At 40.6% G+C, this 17,694-nt stretch overlaps 1 protein-coding gene across 4 annotated transcripts in view; it reads right to left on the bottom strand.

The window, feature by feature from the left end:
- Positions 1-17,694, bottom strand: part of LGR5 (leucine rich repeat containing G protein-coupled receptor 5) — a 104,890-nt gene that overhangs the window by 25,059 nt on the left and 62,137 nt on the right. For all 4 annotated transcript variants that reach the window (XM_058190921.1, XM_058190922.1, XM_058190923.1 and 1 more), the window contains 7 exons: positions 13,123-13,338; positions 10,541-10,612; positions 9,246-9,314; positions 3,165-3,236; positions 1,525-1,596; positions 1,361-1,429; positions 771-842 (listed from right to left, as the gene is read on the bottom strand). In XM_058190921.1, the coding sequence (XP_058046904.1) occupies positions 771-842; positions 1,361-1,429; positions 1,525-1,596; positions 3,165-3,236; positions 9,246-9,314; positions 10,541-10,612; positions 13,123-13,338 (642 nt within the window). The remainder of the gene's footprint in view (positions 1-770; positions 843-1,360; positions 1,430-1,524; positions 1,597-3,164; positions 3,237-9,245; positions 9,315-10,540; positions 10,613-13,122; positions 13,339-17,694) is intronic.

Below are 17,694 nucleotides of genomic sequence, written 5' to 3'. Positions count from 1 at the left end.
TCCAAGAGGCTGCGATGCCGCGACAAGCCTCACAAAGACTCATTTCTGGCCGAGTTTGAGGGAGAGAAAGAAGCCAGGGTCTCTGCTGCTTCTGCTTTCCTTGAGTGCAGCCAGCTGAGTGTGTATAAAACACTGAGCTGGAGACTGGAGCTTGCGGGGGAGGGGTCGAGCCCAGCTGGCTTCACATAGGAGATGAGGTGCTGTGAGGGAGCCCATTTCTAGTGTTTTAAAAGCATCTTTTAAAAAGCATCCTAAAATAACACCCTCCCAATAGGTAACGTTCCCTAGGAATTTCTAAGAGTTATGGTGTGTCACATCTTGTCAGACTTACCAGATAGTTCAGATACGAAGCTAAGCTAATTCTACTTCTACATTAACAGAATCTTGCAAGCCAAAAGTACAATTTTCCTGCTGTCTCCTTTTTAGCCTGAAAAACTAGATCAAGTCCCTTCTGAGCCTCCTGCCCTGTCCACTCTCCAGGTGTAGGCTATGCTAACTCTTATCTGACTGTTCCCTAGGCTGCATCTCTTCAAATTCTTTCCCAATACCAATACACATCTGGACATTACAAAATTAGGGATGATAGTTTCTTTATCCAAATTAATACAGTAAATGTATGGCTAATTTCAATCCAGATTTCCTTTTTTAAAGAAGTCATTATACTATTGATGATTTATCATTTAGATAGTTGTTAACCTCCCTATAACCAATACTCTATGTATTCTCTGTATCAGTGGTATGATTTAACATCTTCTCTCCACTATACTTACAGTACTTGGAGATTAGGGAGGTGCTCACAAATTGATTCTGGAAGAGTTGTGATCTGAGCTCCTGTAAGGATCCTATTAAGATAAGAAATTTCAAATAATTACTAATTACAATAGAAATTAACTTAGTCCATAGCAGATTAATCTGAAGTTCTGAGTGATATAACTATTCAGTGCTATTGGTCTAATTCATAAGAATTAAGAAGTGTTAATTCTGTTGAAGAACAGCATATCTGAACCTATCTATAATCAATATTATGTGCATATATCTAAGAGCATAAGTACAGGGATAAGGCTGAGAGATAAAAGAAAATAATATTAGGAACCTATCTCATGGATTTTCACCTGGTTCTTCACTATGCAATCAGTGAATCAATTAACCAACCAACCAAAAAGCCTAATGGCTCAGTAAGCAAATATAAACCAGATCATAAACTAATTTAAATCCATCACAAATTTAGGATCAATGATTTTGTACATTGGGTTACAAATATATTACTGATTAAAGGACAAGGCTTTTAAAGAAACTGGACATCTAACATAATTATTACCATCTATTTTTAAAAGTAACAGACTATAGAACCAATACTTACAAGCTTTCCAGGCTTGTTGTTCCAGTCAAATCAGGAAGTTCTGTCATCTCTGAAGCACCATTTAATGTTCTATAATTACAAACATAATGTGTTAATGTTGTGGTTTAAGGAATGAAAGAATTTTTGTTTGGAGCTAAAGTGCTTTTAAAGGTGCAAATACATACAGAGTTCTGAGTTCAGGTAAATGGTGAAAAGCAGACTTTCCCACAGTCTGGATAGGATTATCATAAAAATGGCTGTGAAGAAAATAAATTCAACACTGTAAGATTTAAATCTTCAAATTCTGATGCAATTTACTGATATTCTTATAAAAGGATTTATGTCCTTGCCTGCAATCTTTTTATTGAATGCTTAACTCCAGAACTATTTGCTTTCCAAATTATATATACTAAATCATTTTTAAAGAAAAAAAACTGAGCAAACATATCTCCTTCTCTTTAGATCCAAAATTTTAATCTAGGTTAAGTTTTATTTTTCCAAACTATTGTTAGGCATCCTTTAAGGATTTCTCTTGCCTCCATGGGAATAGAAAATAAAGGCAAAAAGTATAACTGTCTATGAAACAGATAATACTTTTGCCCAAAACTTGAATGACTATATATATAGGGAAGGACTGGGGCTGGCGCAGTGCTCTGGAAACACCTCCAGGTGCTCAGAGAGACAGAATGAGAGGCAGCTCCCAGCCCTCACTGGCTCAGCTGATCTATGGGACCGCGATTAAGGGGCTGAGCCTCCATGAGGTGACCAGGGAAGGGAAAGAGCTGCCGTAACTCAGGGATCGCTGCCCATATTTGTGAGAGGACACATGGTTGGGCTGCCTTCTGTGCTGGCCGTGCCCACCCACTTCACTAGGGCTTATATTAGGTTCACGCTTAAAAAAATCAGGCTAGAGCTTATTTTCAGAGTAGGTGTTGTTTTCAAGGAAACACGGTATATATATATATATATATATATACACAAGGAATGACACCAGACCCACACTCACGAGGTCCACACAGGATGTCACCACCGCACATCCACCCAGAAAGCAGACCCAAACCCACACTGATCATGAAGCACGACCAAGGACCAGAAGCCAGACCGCAGCTGCAACATTAGCCATTTCAAACCCCTCCAATCCATACATGCAGCAGACTGACACCCACTATGAAGATGTAGCACCACCACAAAGCCAAACAACAGCTATGCAGCTCACCAGCTCAAATCCCCCTGCAACACAGACTAAATTGAGCACAACCAAGCCCCCACCCAAACAGGACACACCCCCAGCCAATCAGAGCACAAAAAAACCTCCATCCAATCAGAGCACAGCCAAGCTCCCACCCAATCAGTTCAAACCCCCACTAGCAGTTAAAAGGAAGAAACAGCTGCGATCACACATTGCTCCCAGAAGCACAAAGCTGAAGCCTGAAGATGACGAATGAGACTTCACGAAACGTTGCCAAGACATTTCCAATTTTACACGGGAGAAAACCCAACAACCAAAGACCTACATACAAACACCGTGAAAACCTCAGAAAATATATATATATATATATATATATATATATATATATATATATATATATATATATATATATATATATATATATATATATATATTTATATATATATATATATATATATATATATATATATATATATATATATATATATATATATAAAAAAGGAGCTGGAATTTAATAATATTTGAGAAACATTGTCATATCATATAAAATACTAAAAAACTAATCTGTCATAAAATAGTAATCAATAGAAAAAGAAATAGATTTTTTTCTAGAAAAAGTAAACTTTTATAACTTACATTGCTGTAAGTGATGGGTTGCCCATAAATGCTTGTTCAGGTATTGACCTTATGTTATTATTATGAAATCCGCTAGATAGGAAATAAGAGAAATAGAGTACATGCCCACAATATATAGAAACAAAAATTTATTTAGAGTTACCCAAAGACAAAGTTATTCTAAATAAATTAGGTTCTATAGAAAAGTACCAGCTATCACAATATAGGACTTTTAGTTCTCAATAAGTTCCTCAAAACACTATAGGGATAAAGTAAAATATCCTTTGAATCAAATTTGGTTCCTGGTGATTTCATGGATACACTCATGCATCTTTTTTGCCAAATACTCTGGTACACTTGAAACTCTGGTATTCCAAGATGTATTTCATCCAAGTTCTAAACAGGCCCAATCCTGCTTAGCTTCCCAGCCCAGTCAGAGGCTGCCATCTGATAAAATTAATAAATGAATGCTTAATAAATAAAATATTATTTTACTTATGACATTATTACTTCTTCCCCAATAACCACAATCAAACCAAACAATAACACTTCCAAGTAAATTTGTTTTAATCAAGAACATTAATGTATATGAATAACAGATGTACAGATGTACTCAAGGCATCTTGTATATACTAGCTTTTCATAGCTTTTCTATATGAGTTTTTTGTTCAAACACAATGTAAATATTGTCATTTAAGAGCTAAGCAAATTATTTCCAAATTAACTGAAGTATATTATTTGCTTGCATAATAATCTAGTATGAGAACAAAACACTAAAGTTATAACAATAATAATAAGAATGATTGCATGGGAAATATTTGTTTTTCTACTGAGGTACAAAAATGAAGTCACTCAAGTTGAAACTAAAATACTGCATGGTTCACTAAACTCGTTTCATTGTTTGAGCTGCTAGTATTAGTGACTATATAATGGCTGTCTCTGGAAATTAATTGCAAAAGAAATAATATATCAGTAGGAAAACAAAGTGAAAATGAACAATGAAACAGAATGGAAGACTGTCAGCATTTGCAGATACCTATATATATATTTAAATGTCTATTATCACTTTTCCTATTCCTATTCACTTCCTATTGACTTACACAATATTAAAAAAAAGTTTTACCCAAGATGTTTTTTCACTTTGACAAATTTTACCATCTTTCTTGCTTTTTCTTTCTAACCTCACAAACATGCATTTCTCTCTCTTACATTCTCTATGTATGTATGTGTGTAGGAATGTATACTGTAGCTATTTAAACTATTTCCCCCTTAACAGATTCTGTGTGAATGAAATACTTGGATAATGTTATTTCAACAATCTCAAACTCAGGTCCTTGCACAGCAGAGACTTTGTAAGCATTGTCAGTCACACACAATTACCGTATATACTCGAGTATAAGCCGAGTTTTTCAGCACGTTTTTTGTGCTGAAAAACGTCCCCTCGGCTTATACTGAGTTCACGCCTCGGGAACCCGCACAGGAGGGGTACCGAACGGACTCCCATGGGAGGACGGGAGCGGGCCCGCCGAGGTCTCGGGATTTGTCGCCCCAGGCCGCCCCCATTCCCGTGTCTGGTGGGCGGACGGCGCAAACTTGGCGGGCTGTGCATTGGCGCGGGGAAGCCCTGGTGGTGCAGTGTTCCCGTTCGCCCTGGCCTCCGTCCCCCGTCCTCCGATCTCCTGCGCTGGGAGCGAGCGAGCGAGCCAGCGAACGGCTTCGGGCACCGCGGACTTTGGCAAGGAGGAAGGTGGGAGGAAGCGGAGCTGCCGGCTGTGGGGTTGAGGCGTGCAAGAGGAGCGCCTCCTCTTCCTCCACGCCGCTCCTCTTGCACGCCTCAACCCCACCATCCCCACCCTCTCCGCGTGAAGGTCACCTCCTCCTCTTCCAGGCGGCGGCGGCGGCGGCTCGGCGGAGCGCCACAGCCGGCAGCTCCGCTTCCTCCCACGGTCCCAGTCCAGCCGAACGGTGAAAGCGAGCGCGCCGGCATGTCGCTTTCACCGCTCGCTGGACTAGGACCGGTGGGAGGAAGCGGAGCTGCCGGCTGTGTGGGGTTGAGGCGTGCAAGAGAGCGCGCCTCCTCCTCTTCCTCCACGCTTGCTCCTCTTGCACGCCTCAACCCCACCATCCCCACCCTCTCCGCGTGAAGGTCACCTCCTCCTCTTCCAGGCGGCGGCGGCGGCGGCCCGAGCGGAGCGCCACAGCCGGCAGCTCGCTTCCTCCCACGGTCCCAGTCCAGCCGAACGGTGAAAGCGAGCGCGCCGGCATGTCGCTTTCACCGCTCGCTGGACTAGGACCGGTGGGAGGAAGCGGAGCTGCCGGCTGTGGGGTTGAGGCGTGCAGAGGCGCCTCCTCTTCCTCCACGCCGCTCCTCTTGCACGCCTCAACCCCACCATCCCCACCCTCTCAGCGTGAGGTCACCTCCTCCTCTTCCAGGCGGCGGCGGCGCGGCTCAGCGAGCGCCACAGCCGAAGCTCGCTTCCTCCCACGGTCCCAGTCCAGCCGAACGGTGAAAGCGGAGCGCGCCGGCATGTCGCCACCGCTCGGCTGGACTAGGACCGTGGGAGGGAAACGGAGCTGCCGCTGTGGCGCCCGCTGAGCCGCGCCACGCCGCCGCCTGGAAGAGGAGGAGGTGACCTTCACGCTGGAGAGGGTGGGGATGGTGGGGTTGAGGCGTGCAAGAGGAGCGAGCGTGAGGAAGAGGAGGAGGCGCGCCTCTTGCACGCCTCAACCCCCACACAGCCGGCAGCTCCGCCCCTCCCTAGGGCACACAGGCGCACACACACGCACACACACACAAAAGGCCTTTCCACGCCACTCCTCTTGCACGCCTCAACCCCCACACAGCCGGCAGCTCCGCCTCCCACCTTCCTCCTTGCCAAAGTCCGCGGGTGCCCGGTTGCCGCTGGCTCGCCGCCGCCTCCCAGCGCAGGAGATCGGAGGACGGAGGCCAGGCGAACGGGAACAGCCCACGCCCGAAGAGGGAAAGGAGCGAGTGGGTGGGTGGCTGGGACGAGACCCCACCACAAACACACACACACACGCCTGTGAGACGCCTTGCTTGCATGTCACACACACGCACCGCCGCTGGGAAAAAAAGGATGGATGGATGGATGGAAGTAAGGAAGGAAGGATGGATTGATGGATGGAGGCGACCGCTTTGAAGCGCAACCCTTCTCCCGCAACTAAGGGGGTCAATGTTTTCCCAATCCTAGGGTGTGGGAAACAGTCTTCTTTCTTCCCCCCTAGTCTCTCCCGAGATCGCACTGCAGCGCCCATCATCCCCAGCCGGCAATCTGAGCTCGTGCCATCGATGTGGTCCTTGAACTTCCCCCTCCTTGTTTCTAACCCAGCCTAGGATAGCCGGCGTGAGGGTGTGGTGGTGGTAAAACCGCCAGGAGAAAGCTTTCGCTCTTTTCGAGAGGTCCTCTTGGAAGGCTGCCTTGGAAAGGGAAAGTGGGGAGGGGGCAGAGATTTCTCCCTCAAAGGTCCCCTTGGAAGGCTGGGTTGGAAAGGGAAAGTGGGGAGGGGGCAGAGATTTCTTCCTCGGGTCCTTCTAGAGTCCTTGAGAAACTGATATCATACAAGGTTAATAAATTATACTCCTCCTCCTCATTGATGAGTTTTTCATCCTGAAATTGATTGAAACATTGTACCATCATATGCTGCCATAGTATAGTGTTAACAACATCTGTAAAGATGATATATGAGCATGACACTAAGTTTTTTCTATATTTCCCCCTTTATTGAAAAACTTCCATCATGCTTCTTTCTGAAAACAAAGGTCATTATAATATACCTCATTATATATTTGATTTGATGATATTTCAGTTAATAAATACCATTTAAGGTGTTAAGCTTCTTTTCTTTTTCAGCAGCAAAGTGAATTACAACTTTAAAGAACTTTATTACTTTATATTCATTTATTTTAAGTATAGATTTTAGATTTTTAAACAAATATGTTTAGAGCTTTTATATCTTTCAAGTTATTCAAATTATCCCCTCAGCAGGTATATAATGGCATCCAATTCCAATATCATGTTGGGGCTTTTGAGCAAGGGAGGAGGAACGTGAGCACCGCCTTTCACGCTGGCTGGCATTCCGGGATTTCCCTTTGTTTAGAGCTGGGAATCCTCCTTCCCCCTTTTGCACTCCCTCCCTCCCTCCCTCTCTCTCTCTCTCTCTCTCTCTCACACACACACACACACACACACACAGACTTCTAAAGTCGATTGGCACAATGAAAGGCAAAGACCACAATTGTTTTAAGAAAGAAGCTTTAGCAGGGAGGGGGGATGGGAGGGTGTTTTAAGTTTTGGCAAACAGCCAGGCCAACTGTATTGGAGAAGGTCACACAACTGGCCTTAACATTTTAGCTGCTGTCTTTTTCCTCACACTTGGGTTTAATGATATTAGAGACCCTTATTGCCCTGCCAAAAAAAAAAAAAAGAGCCACCCCAACGTCTATGAAAATTAACCTTCTCTGCCAAGAGACACTGTGCAGGGTATTTTCACTATTGGTGTGCATACAGGCTTAGATTTGTGCTGGGTTCTTAGTGCTTAGAGCACTGACCTTCAGAGGCACCCTGGTCCCTTGGAAGCTAAAGGAGGACTCATTTTCATGCTTGCAGTTGTATTGTCAATTTCTGTGAGACAATGTTGTTGAAGTAACTCACTCACTCATTCATTCATTCATTCATTCCTTGTGTGTCCAATCACACTTAGCCAATAAATTTCTATTCTATTCTATTCTATTCATTCATTCATTCATTCATTTTATTTTGTCAAATACATATTAAATAATTATATAAATATAAGCATGAATTGAATACATAAAAGGAATACAACTAAAGGGAACATTAGGACAGGGACGGTAGGCACGCTGGTGCGCTTATGCACGCCTTACAGACCTCTTAGGAATGGGGTGAGGTCAATACTAGATAGTCTTTGGTTAAGGCTTTGGGGATTTTGGGAAGAGACCACAGAGTCAGGTAGCACATTCCAGGCATTAACAACTCTGTTACTGAAGTCACATTTTCTGCAATCTAGATTGGAGAGGTTCACTTTTAAGTTTGAATCTATTGTGTTCTCGTGTATTGTTGTGGTTGAAGCTGAAGTAGTCATTGATAGGAAGTACATTGTAGCAGATAATTTTATGAGCTATGCTCAGGTCATACCAAAGGCGGCGTAGTTCTAAATTTTCTAAAGCTGGGAATCCTCCTTCCCCCTTTTGCACTTTTATTGTTTTTCGTTCAAATAAATATTCATGTTATTTTACTTGGCTCTATCTTTATTTTTTACATTGACCAGTAGCTGCCTCATTTCCCACCCTCGGCTTATACTCGAGTCAATAGTTTTTCCCAGTTTTTGTGGTAAAATTAGGTGCCTCGGCTTATATTCGGATCGGCTTATACTCGAGTATATACGGTAGATTAATGGGAATACTATGTTTACTCTTCCCCTCCTCTCCATAGAAAAAAAGGAACCTTGCTCTATTGCCCCACCACATTTAGCAGGACATTTTGTATTATTTACAATATTATTTACAATATATTGTAAATAATATTGTAAATAATGACATGGGGAAGAATAGATAGGCGAACCAACTTTGGCCATCCCAGTTTCAGATATTAGAAAACAGATTCAGTTGGCAAAATATAATTTATCTTTTAAACTACAAACTGCAATAGAGAAATAAATATGCTTAATAATGTAACTTTCTCTAGAAATGATGTTTTCACTGTTTAATCTAATATTATTTTAATGCACTTATTTCAAATATTTTAATATTTAATAATAATCTAATATTTGTAATGTTGCATTACAATTCTAAAATTGTACTAGCACATTAAGCAAATACTCCACTATTACAGACAGCCTCAGCAACATGTCAGAACATGCTGCTTTTTTATAATTTATCCCTGCATTTTCATTTCAGACAATTAGAATTACCAAGTTGAAAAAAAACAATGTCTACAAAATAAAATGTATATTCTGAAAAATAGGCAGTGATTTTTGAACTGGGATGATAAATATGTCAGGACTTAAATGAATCAAAATAAACACTGGAAACTGAGGAGCTGAAGACCAAAATTCTGTACTCACAGTTCTTTCAGGTTTCTGAGGACATTGACAGACGTGGGAAATTCATTCAGATCGTTGTAATTTAAATCTCTGAATTGGGGGGGGAAAAAACCCACCCCACATTAGACACTACTAGTCTTCATACTTAAAAGGAAAGACTTTACCTGTTTTGTTCTGCACTTTTAGATTTATACATTTATAAAACTTTATTTATTTATAAAATTTATTTGCTACCCATCTAGTAACCAATGACTTTGGGTGGCTTACAACATAAAAACACTGAAAAACATTAATATCATCCATTATAAAAACACAGCAGACAAAAACACTGATAAAATTATGGACACAAACTGGCAAAGAGGGGAACTAGACATCCAGGGAGGGGGAGATGAGGTGAAATTTTAATTAATCAACCACCTCCAGTATGAAGCTTTTCTATTGGGTTCCCAAGCCATCTCGCAAAGTCAGGTCTTAAGGTTCTTACAAAATGTTAGGAGGGTGGGCGCCAGGTTCAACTCATAGGATAAGATGTTCCAGAGGACAGAGAAGTCTCTTCTCCTCAAATCCACCAGCCAAAATTCCTTGGCTGACAGGATTAATAGTGTGCCCCCTCTGCCATTGTGGGTGGGATGGGCCAGTCCCACTGGGGTGAGACAGTTCCTCAAGTAGACTGGATCCATTCCTATTAATGATTTTTTATAATAGATATTTGTATTTACTTAATATTTTATTTATTGTTGTATTCTGCTTGAATAATCTGTCCTCTTTAACTTTAGATCCCTATTTTTGACTAAGTTGATCAGACTAAGTTATACTCTATCATCTTTACAGTTCATGTCATTTACTAAATTAACCTTAAAGGAAAAATTAAGAAAAATGTTTTTTTACAAGATCACACCATGATCTAAGACGAACACTGCTAGTCTTTGCAATTTTAACTACATAAGTAAAACCTGTTTTTGCAAATATGAACAAAGCTATAGTTTAATTTGGGCCAAATTTTTCAAAGATTGATCAAGAATTTAATTAGTTACAGTGAGATATTGATTATTCTCTTAGTGTATATCCATTAGCCTTTTCAAATGCCCATTGTCTACAAATTAAAAAAGTTAATACATAGCACTGCAATCCTATAAATTAAAGGAAAACAAAATAAAATAAGGCAAACTGGCTTCCATTTAAGTGTGGATTGGATTACATCCTTAAGAATTTAACAATAGAGTCAATATCAGTAACTTCTCTAAATCTGCATTTAGGCATTTAAAAAAAATATTTGCAAAATGTCAATGGAAAAAGCATATAAAAGCTCAACTCACAAAGTCTCTAGGCTGTGGAGGCCACTGAAGCATTTCTTTCCCAAGAAGTTGATTCTATTGTTATGAAGATGCCTGAAGCAGACCATTCAGAATATGAGAAAAAATAGGTATAGTAAACTACAGCAAAGAAAACATTTTAATGGTTATTCCTGCTCTCTTATAGTACAGAATATATTTTACCAATTGTGCTTCTGTTTGCATTTTCATTTGGCTCTTAATCTGCTTAAATGAACAATTTCTATTTTTGTGACTTCTCATATTGCTCATGTTCTTTTCTTACTTCAACATGTGATTAAGTGCTTTCTTGCTCTTTACAAAGTTAATTTAGGTACTCTGAAGTAAGGACCAAATCCCATTCTATCTACAAATTACTTATCTACAGTAAAATTTCAGTAATCTCTATCTTCCTGTCTAGGTAATTAATTAATTAATTAATTAATTAATTAATTAATTAATGTCCTTTAACATTTCTTTTAAGTTTGTCAATGTAAAATATTTTCTAGCTCATCATGAGTTCATACTACATGCCCAAAATATGTGAGTTTTATTTGCTGATCACCACTTCAGGAAAATAGTTTTTATTAGTTCCTCTTGTAGATACTTTTACTATCCTACTCCAAATCTATAATGTGAAGGTGGCACTGTTTTACAGCTTTAGCATAGCCATACTATCATCTTTAAATGTATTCATGGAAATGTCATTATTCTTACATAGAATATCCTCCCATCAGACATTAGAATGGCCCCAATTCTGTTAGCCTTTTGTACGGCTCTAAAAACCTGACTGTGTTCCCAAGCTCAGGTGCTGAATGTATTAAGTGCCCCATTTCCTGTTTTTATTGCTAGCCGGCAAGTAGTCCTCGACTTACAACAGCTCATTTAGTGACCATTTAAAATTACAATGGCACTGAAAAGTGACTTATTACCATTTTTCACACTTATGACCATTGCAATATCCCCATGGTCATGTGATTTACATTCAGATGCTTGTCAACTAACTCACATTTATGATGGTTGCAGTCCAGAAGTCATGTAATTCCCTTTTGTGACCTTCTAACAAGCAAAGTCAATGGGAAAACCAGATTCACTTAACAACCGTGATATTAATTTAACAACAGGGGCCGGGATAGCTCAGGCAGTAGAGAAGCCTGTTATTAGAACACAGAGCCTGCAATTACTGCAGGTTTGAGCCCGGCCCAAGGTTGACTCAGCCTTCCACCCTTTATAAGGTAGGTAAAATGAGGACCCAGATTGTTGGGGGGGCAATAAGTTGACTTTGTAAAAAAATATACAAATAGAATGAGACTATTGCCTTATACATTGTAAGCCACCCTGAGTCTTCGGAGAAGGGCGGGGTATAAATGTAAACAAAAAAAAAAACCTGCAATGATTTACTTAACAGATGTGGCAAGAAAAGTTGTACTGTAAAATGGGGCAAAACTCACTTAACAAAATTTTACTTAGCAACATAAATTTTGGTCTCAATTATGGTCCTAAATTGAGGACTACCTGTATATTTATTTTGAATGTTTTGTACTGTTTAAAATGTTTTTTATTGTTTTAATTGTAATATATTTTTTGAACTGCAAGCAGCCCAGAGTCACTGACTGAGATGGACAGCTATAAAATTGAGTGTGTGAGTGAGTGAGTGAATGAATGAATGAATTTTTATTTTTGTACAAGTCTGTGTACTTCAGATCCAATGCTTGTAGACTAAGGAAGCATGATGAAATACTACTTAACACTGCAGATTCCACAAGTAACTTAAACATAAAAGTCTTCAAGTCAAGCCATGATTCTTAAAACAATCCTCATGTTTCTCCAATATTTTAAGTTTCATCTCTAACTATTCATTTTAAATTTTCTCCCATTCTCACTTTTTTTAAACATTCAGACAGGACATTCCAGTAAAAAAAAAGGTTAATATCCCTGCTCCAAGCCAATGCAGCAACCCAACCTAAGTTGATCCTGATCATATCAGTTCCATTTAACAGTTGGAATTCTTCCATTCTGCACATTTACAGAGCTTTTTGGTAGGCTACAATCATTTTTGAAATAAGGTAGAAAAATGGCAAAACTACTGTACCCCAAAATATTTATTTTTCAAATGCAACTAATCTCAGAATTAAACTGGCAATAAAGCTTATTTATAAAAAGAAATTAATACTCTACATATAGCCAAAATAAAATATACAGAAAATAAACACCAGTATTTTCAGCTTCAGGTTCCTTTGCCTCATATTAGCATTCAATTGGCTTCATTAACCAGGCTTTGGACTTAAATACATGCTGTTCTACTAAAAGAACTAGGTGTATATCAGTGGTGGGTTGCTTCCGGTTCTCTCTGGTTCTTGTGACCGGTAGTAAAAGCAGCGGAAGGCTTCACCCACCCGCCCGGACGTCATAATTGACAATCTGCGCATGCGCAGAAGCTTCTGTCTGCATGCTTCCATTGCGAATTGGTAGCTAAGGTAAGTAGAACCCATCCTTGGTGTATATTAAACACATACTTTCATGAAGTCAACAGATGAAACTCTTGAAAATGAATTAAATTTTATGTCTAAAATCAAATATAAACTTACAGCACTACTAAATTGGAGAGATTTCCAAAAGCATAATCTGGAATATAGTAGATTTTGTTGAGTGCAAGTGTCATTGCCTGCAGTGCTGGCAAACTTCTGAAAGCTTGCGCTGGAATTTCAGTCAAAGAGTTATCATCTAGCCACAGATATCTAAGTGACATCAAGCCGCTGAAACAGTTGGAAGGTATGAAGCTAATATGGTTAGCATCAAGCCGTCTAAGAAAAAAACATAAATATAAAATGTCATTAAAAAGTGTTTCATAAATAAATGGACTTAGACAAAAGTGGTATTTTCTGCATTTAAAAAAAACCTTAATTATAATCAGGTCTACTGCTGAATCTATATAATTTTTAGTTACATAGTCTAATTTCCATTTCTATTTCTGTAACTTTTTTTTATTCTGTAGTCATTCTCATTGTATTTTATAGATTTGGTATATTCATTGTATTAAGACATGGTTTGTTTAACCATGCTTCATTCATAAACTATAACTTATTGAGTTCATATAATATTCTAACCCATGAATCAAACCAAAAAGGCTGGCTTCATATGACATCATAAACTACAAATGTATTTTGGTTTAATATGGTGAATGAACCTAGCCAACTGTGGATAGCATGGCTTTTTTATATTATATATTACAATAATTGATGTTTGCGTCCTAATGCATCATCCAACATAAAACCATCTATGGATATGAATTATGCTGTGAGAAGTTAATATGTTGCTTCAGAATTCTACAAAATTTAAAATAAACGTATAGCACAAACCACAAAGGTTGAATGTATATATTCTTTTGCACAATTCAGTCATTAAAGGAGCTGTAACTTCTCAGTACTGTAATATATTAAGCAGATGACACAAACACTTTACCAGAACAGAAACTTAGAATTTGGCATGATGTGTGCAGGTCCCATGGCTTTTTCATTCAAATTTTACTGTCTTTTGCTACCATTATTTACAAAAAAAACCCTCCTGTACTATTGTACAGGATAAAGTTGAGTTCAGGGCCAGAATAGCTCAGGCTGTAAGGAGCCTGTTATTAGAACACAGTAGCCTGCAATTACTGCATGTTCAAGCCCGGCCCAAGGTTGGCTCAGCCTTCCATCCTTTATAAGGTAGGTAAAATGAGGACCCAGATTGTTGGGGGGGCAATAAGTTGACTTTGTAAATATACAAATAGAATGAGACTATTGCCTTATACACTGTAAGCTGCCCTGAGTCTTCGGAGAAGGGCGGGATATAAATGTAAAAAAATAAAAATAAAAATCAGGAATTCCAATTCTGTATTGGCATTATCAAAGACACTGAGCTGGTCGATCAAAAGGTCCGCAGTTCAGCGGTTTGAATCCCTAGTGTCATGTAATGGGGTGAGCTCCCGTTACTTGTCCCAGATTCTTCCAACCTAGTAGTTTGAAAGCACGTAAAAAATGCAAGTAGAAAAATATGAACTATCTTTGGTGGGAAGGTAACAGCGTTCTGTGCACCTTTGGCGTTTAATCATGCCGGCCACATGACCACAGAGATGTCTTTAGACAGTGCTGGCTCTTTGGCTTTGAAACGGAGATGAGCACTGCCCACTAGAGTTGGGAACAACTAGCACATATGTGCAAGGGGAACCTTTACCTTTACCTATTGGCATTATAGTCCATTTAACCAGATCAGGTGAATATAATGGTTAGACTATTTCATGAAAAGTAAAGGTGATTTTATGAATAAATACATTTATGAACAATATTTGTTATGCTATTATTGTTAGCAATAATCATTGTAGTTTTGAATTAAAGGGTAAACAAAGCTGAAATTGGATCAATTAAAAATCCAGAAATTAAACTCACATTTCTTTCCTTCAAAGTAAACAAATAAAGGAAGAAAAGCAAAGAAAAATAATAATAGAAAGAGTGAAGATGTTTGGGGGACAGTGATTGATTGACAATATAACCATAATATTAGTTTAGATAAAATTATGAAGATTTAGAAATTGTAAATTAATTTTGTTAAACTTTGCAGAGAAAAGTTTAACAAAAAGTTTACAAATATGTTTAAATGTTCATTTTCACTGAATTAAAAAGAAAAATACATGCAAGCATTTATGAGGAATTCTACAGAAAGCAAACCTTATACATCTGAGAGAAAATGGACTTTGGATAAGCATGTTGATTTCTTTATTTAAAGCAGATTCTTTATTTGTAAGCACATAAAATGTTAGGACTTTTGCTATAGTTTTTCTAGTATTGCACAAGGCAAATAACAATGTGCTAGAATGGCAAATAACTGAGACAAGGTCAGTTGGAACAAATTTGTAAAGTTCAGTGTCAAAGCCTTTTTATAAGTAATTTTTCAATATAATAACTGACATGACAAACCACAGGAACACAGCTCCAAAATAATTCACATTTTGTCAACAAATTGGAAAAGCTGGAAATGTTTAGAAATACCCAGCCTGAATCTTTCCTTTCAAATAAAGGAACATATTTTGTGCTATGCTTTCAAATAAAATATACTTAAAAAGAAAATGTGGGGTTCTTTATGTTTAGTCAGAAATAAATTTCTTTTCTGTGTGATGTTTCTGTCTAAACCAAGGACTTTAGAGTTGCATTAGCTTGACAGTTACACTGATTAAAGCTTTTTTTGGTTGTTTTGTTTTCCTCTTTAATCAGTTCACATGTTTTTCTTCCTCCAGCAAGATTAACAACTGCCTTGTATATGACCTAGATCTTGCCACTCTTTCTTTTATACTCTTTCATACAAGATACAATTATCATAGATACAGTCCACACAATATATTTGGGGAAAATAATAATGGCATAATCTATAGCATGGATTGAATTATAAAAAAATCAATTTTATAATATAAAATTACATAATAAATTAAGGCATGCCTGCATCGTGCATGAACTTGTTCCAGTGTATTACAGGCTTTTTCAGACATGGTGCCTCTGATAAGTTCCTCTGGGGAACAGTGATTATAAGCAGCAATTTATGGTTAGCATCTTCAAGGTATATTATAATTTATACCATGTAATTTATTTGTTTTTAAATGATGGCCATGATATTCTGACTCCAAAAACAGCCCAAGTTGACTAAATTTATGGCTACCTGGGAATTGGGAAGAGGATCTGCTGCTGCTTCCTTTGCAACTGTCCTTTTCACTTATATTTTTTCTTTGATGGATGTAACACATTCGAACAGATAGACTCCAACAGGAAGATCTGCAGCAAGATCATGATGTGATGGAATGTAGTGAAGAGGTGGATTCCCAGGTGAGAGGGGGTGGGAGGGGTAAGGAGCAACTTTGTCCAAATATTATGTATGAAACAACGAGGATGAAAAAGCCCTTCCCTAAAAGTTTACTGGGTATATCATAGATGTAGATAGTAGAATCCTCAGTTTGGCAAGATCTGTGAAACAATAAAATATTAAGCTTCGAAGTACCGTATATACTCGAGTATAAGCCGAGTTTTTCAGCACGTTTTTTGTGCTGAAAAGCGCCCCCTCGGCTTATACTCGAGTCTACGTCTCGATGTACTTCGGGAACCCCGCACAGGAGACGCCAAAGAGGCGGCGAGATCGTCCGGCGGGATTTGCCCAAGGCTGAGCAGTTCGCTGGACTGGGACCGCTTGGCTCGGGTCCCAGTCCAGCCGAACGGTGAAAGCGGAGCGGCGCTGGCATGTCGGGAAACCCTCCCTCAGCCGAGAAGGCTGGCGGCTCCCCGCCCGCCGCTGACCCGAGCCAAGCCAGTCCCAGTCCAGCCGAACGGTGAAAGCGACATGCCGAGCGCCGCTCCGCTTTCACCGTTCGGCTGGACTGGGACCGGCTTGGCTCGGGTCCGCGCGGCGGGGCGGGAGAGCCGCCCGCCTTCTCGGCTCAGGGAGGAGGTTTCGACATGCCGAGCGCCGCTCCGCTTTCACCGTTTGGCTGGACTGGGACCGGCTTGGCTCGGGTCCGCAGTAACTCCCGCCAGGCTGTGCTGCGAGGAAACCATTTAAAAGCCCAGCTTCTGAAGCACGGAGGGAGAAGAAAGCAAGCCCTGGCGGTGCAGTGAGAGGGCGGGGTGGGGGAGCCGCCAGCCTTCTCGGCCGACGCTTTCACCGTTCGGCTGGACTGGGACCGGCTTGGCTCGGGTCCGCGCGGCGGGGCGGGGGAGCCGCCAGCCTTCTCGGCTGTGGGAGGAGGTTTCGACATGCCGAGCGCCGCCCGCCACCGCTCGGCTGGACGGGGACCGGCTTGGCCCGGGCCCGCAGTACCCCCCGCCAGGCTGTGCCGCGAGGAAACCATTTAAAAGCCCAGCTTCTGAAGCACGGAGGGAGAAGAAAGAAAGCCCTGGCGGTGCAGTGAGAGGGCGGGGCGGGGGAGCCGCCAGCCTTCTCGGCCGACGCCACTGCTCGGCTGGACTGGGACCGGCTTGGCCGGGGCCCGCGCGGCGGGGCGGGGGAGCCGCCAGCCTTCTCGGCTGAGGGAGGGAGGGTTTCCCCGACATGCCGAGCGCCGCTCCGCTTTCACCGTTCGGCTGGACTGGGACCGCTTGGCTCGGGTCCGCAGTAACTCCCGCCAGGCTGTGCCGCAAGGA

This window comes from Ahaetulla prasina, chromosome 7 (genome assembly GCF_028640845.1).
Source record: "Ahaetulla prasina isolate Xishuangbanna chromosome 7, ASM2864084v1, whole genome shotgun sequence".
NCBI lineage: Eukaryota > Metazoa > Chordata > Lepidosauria > Squamata > Colubridae > Ahaetulla > Ahaetulla prasina.
This window is presented reverse-complemented; position numbering and strand designations above follow the sequence as displayed.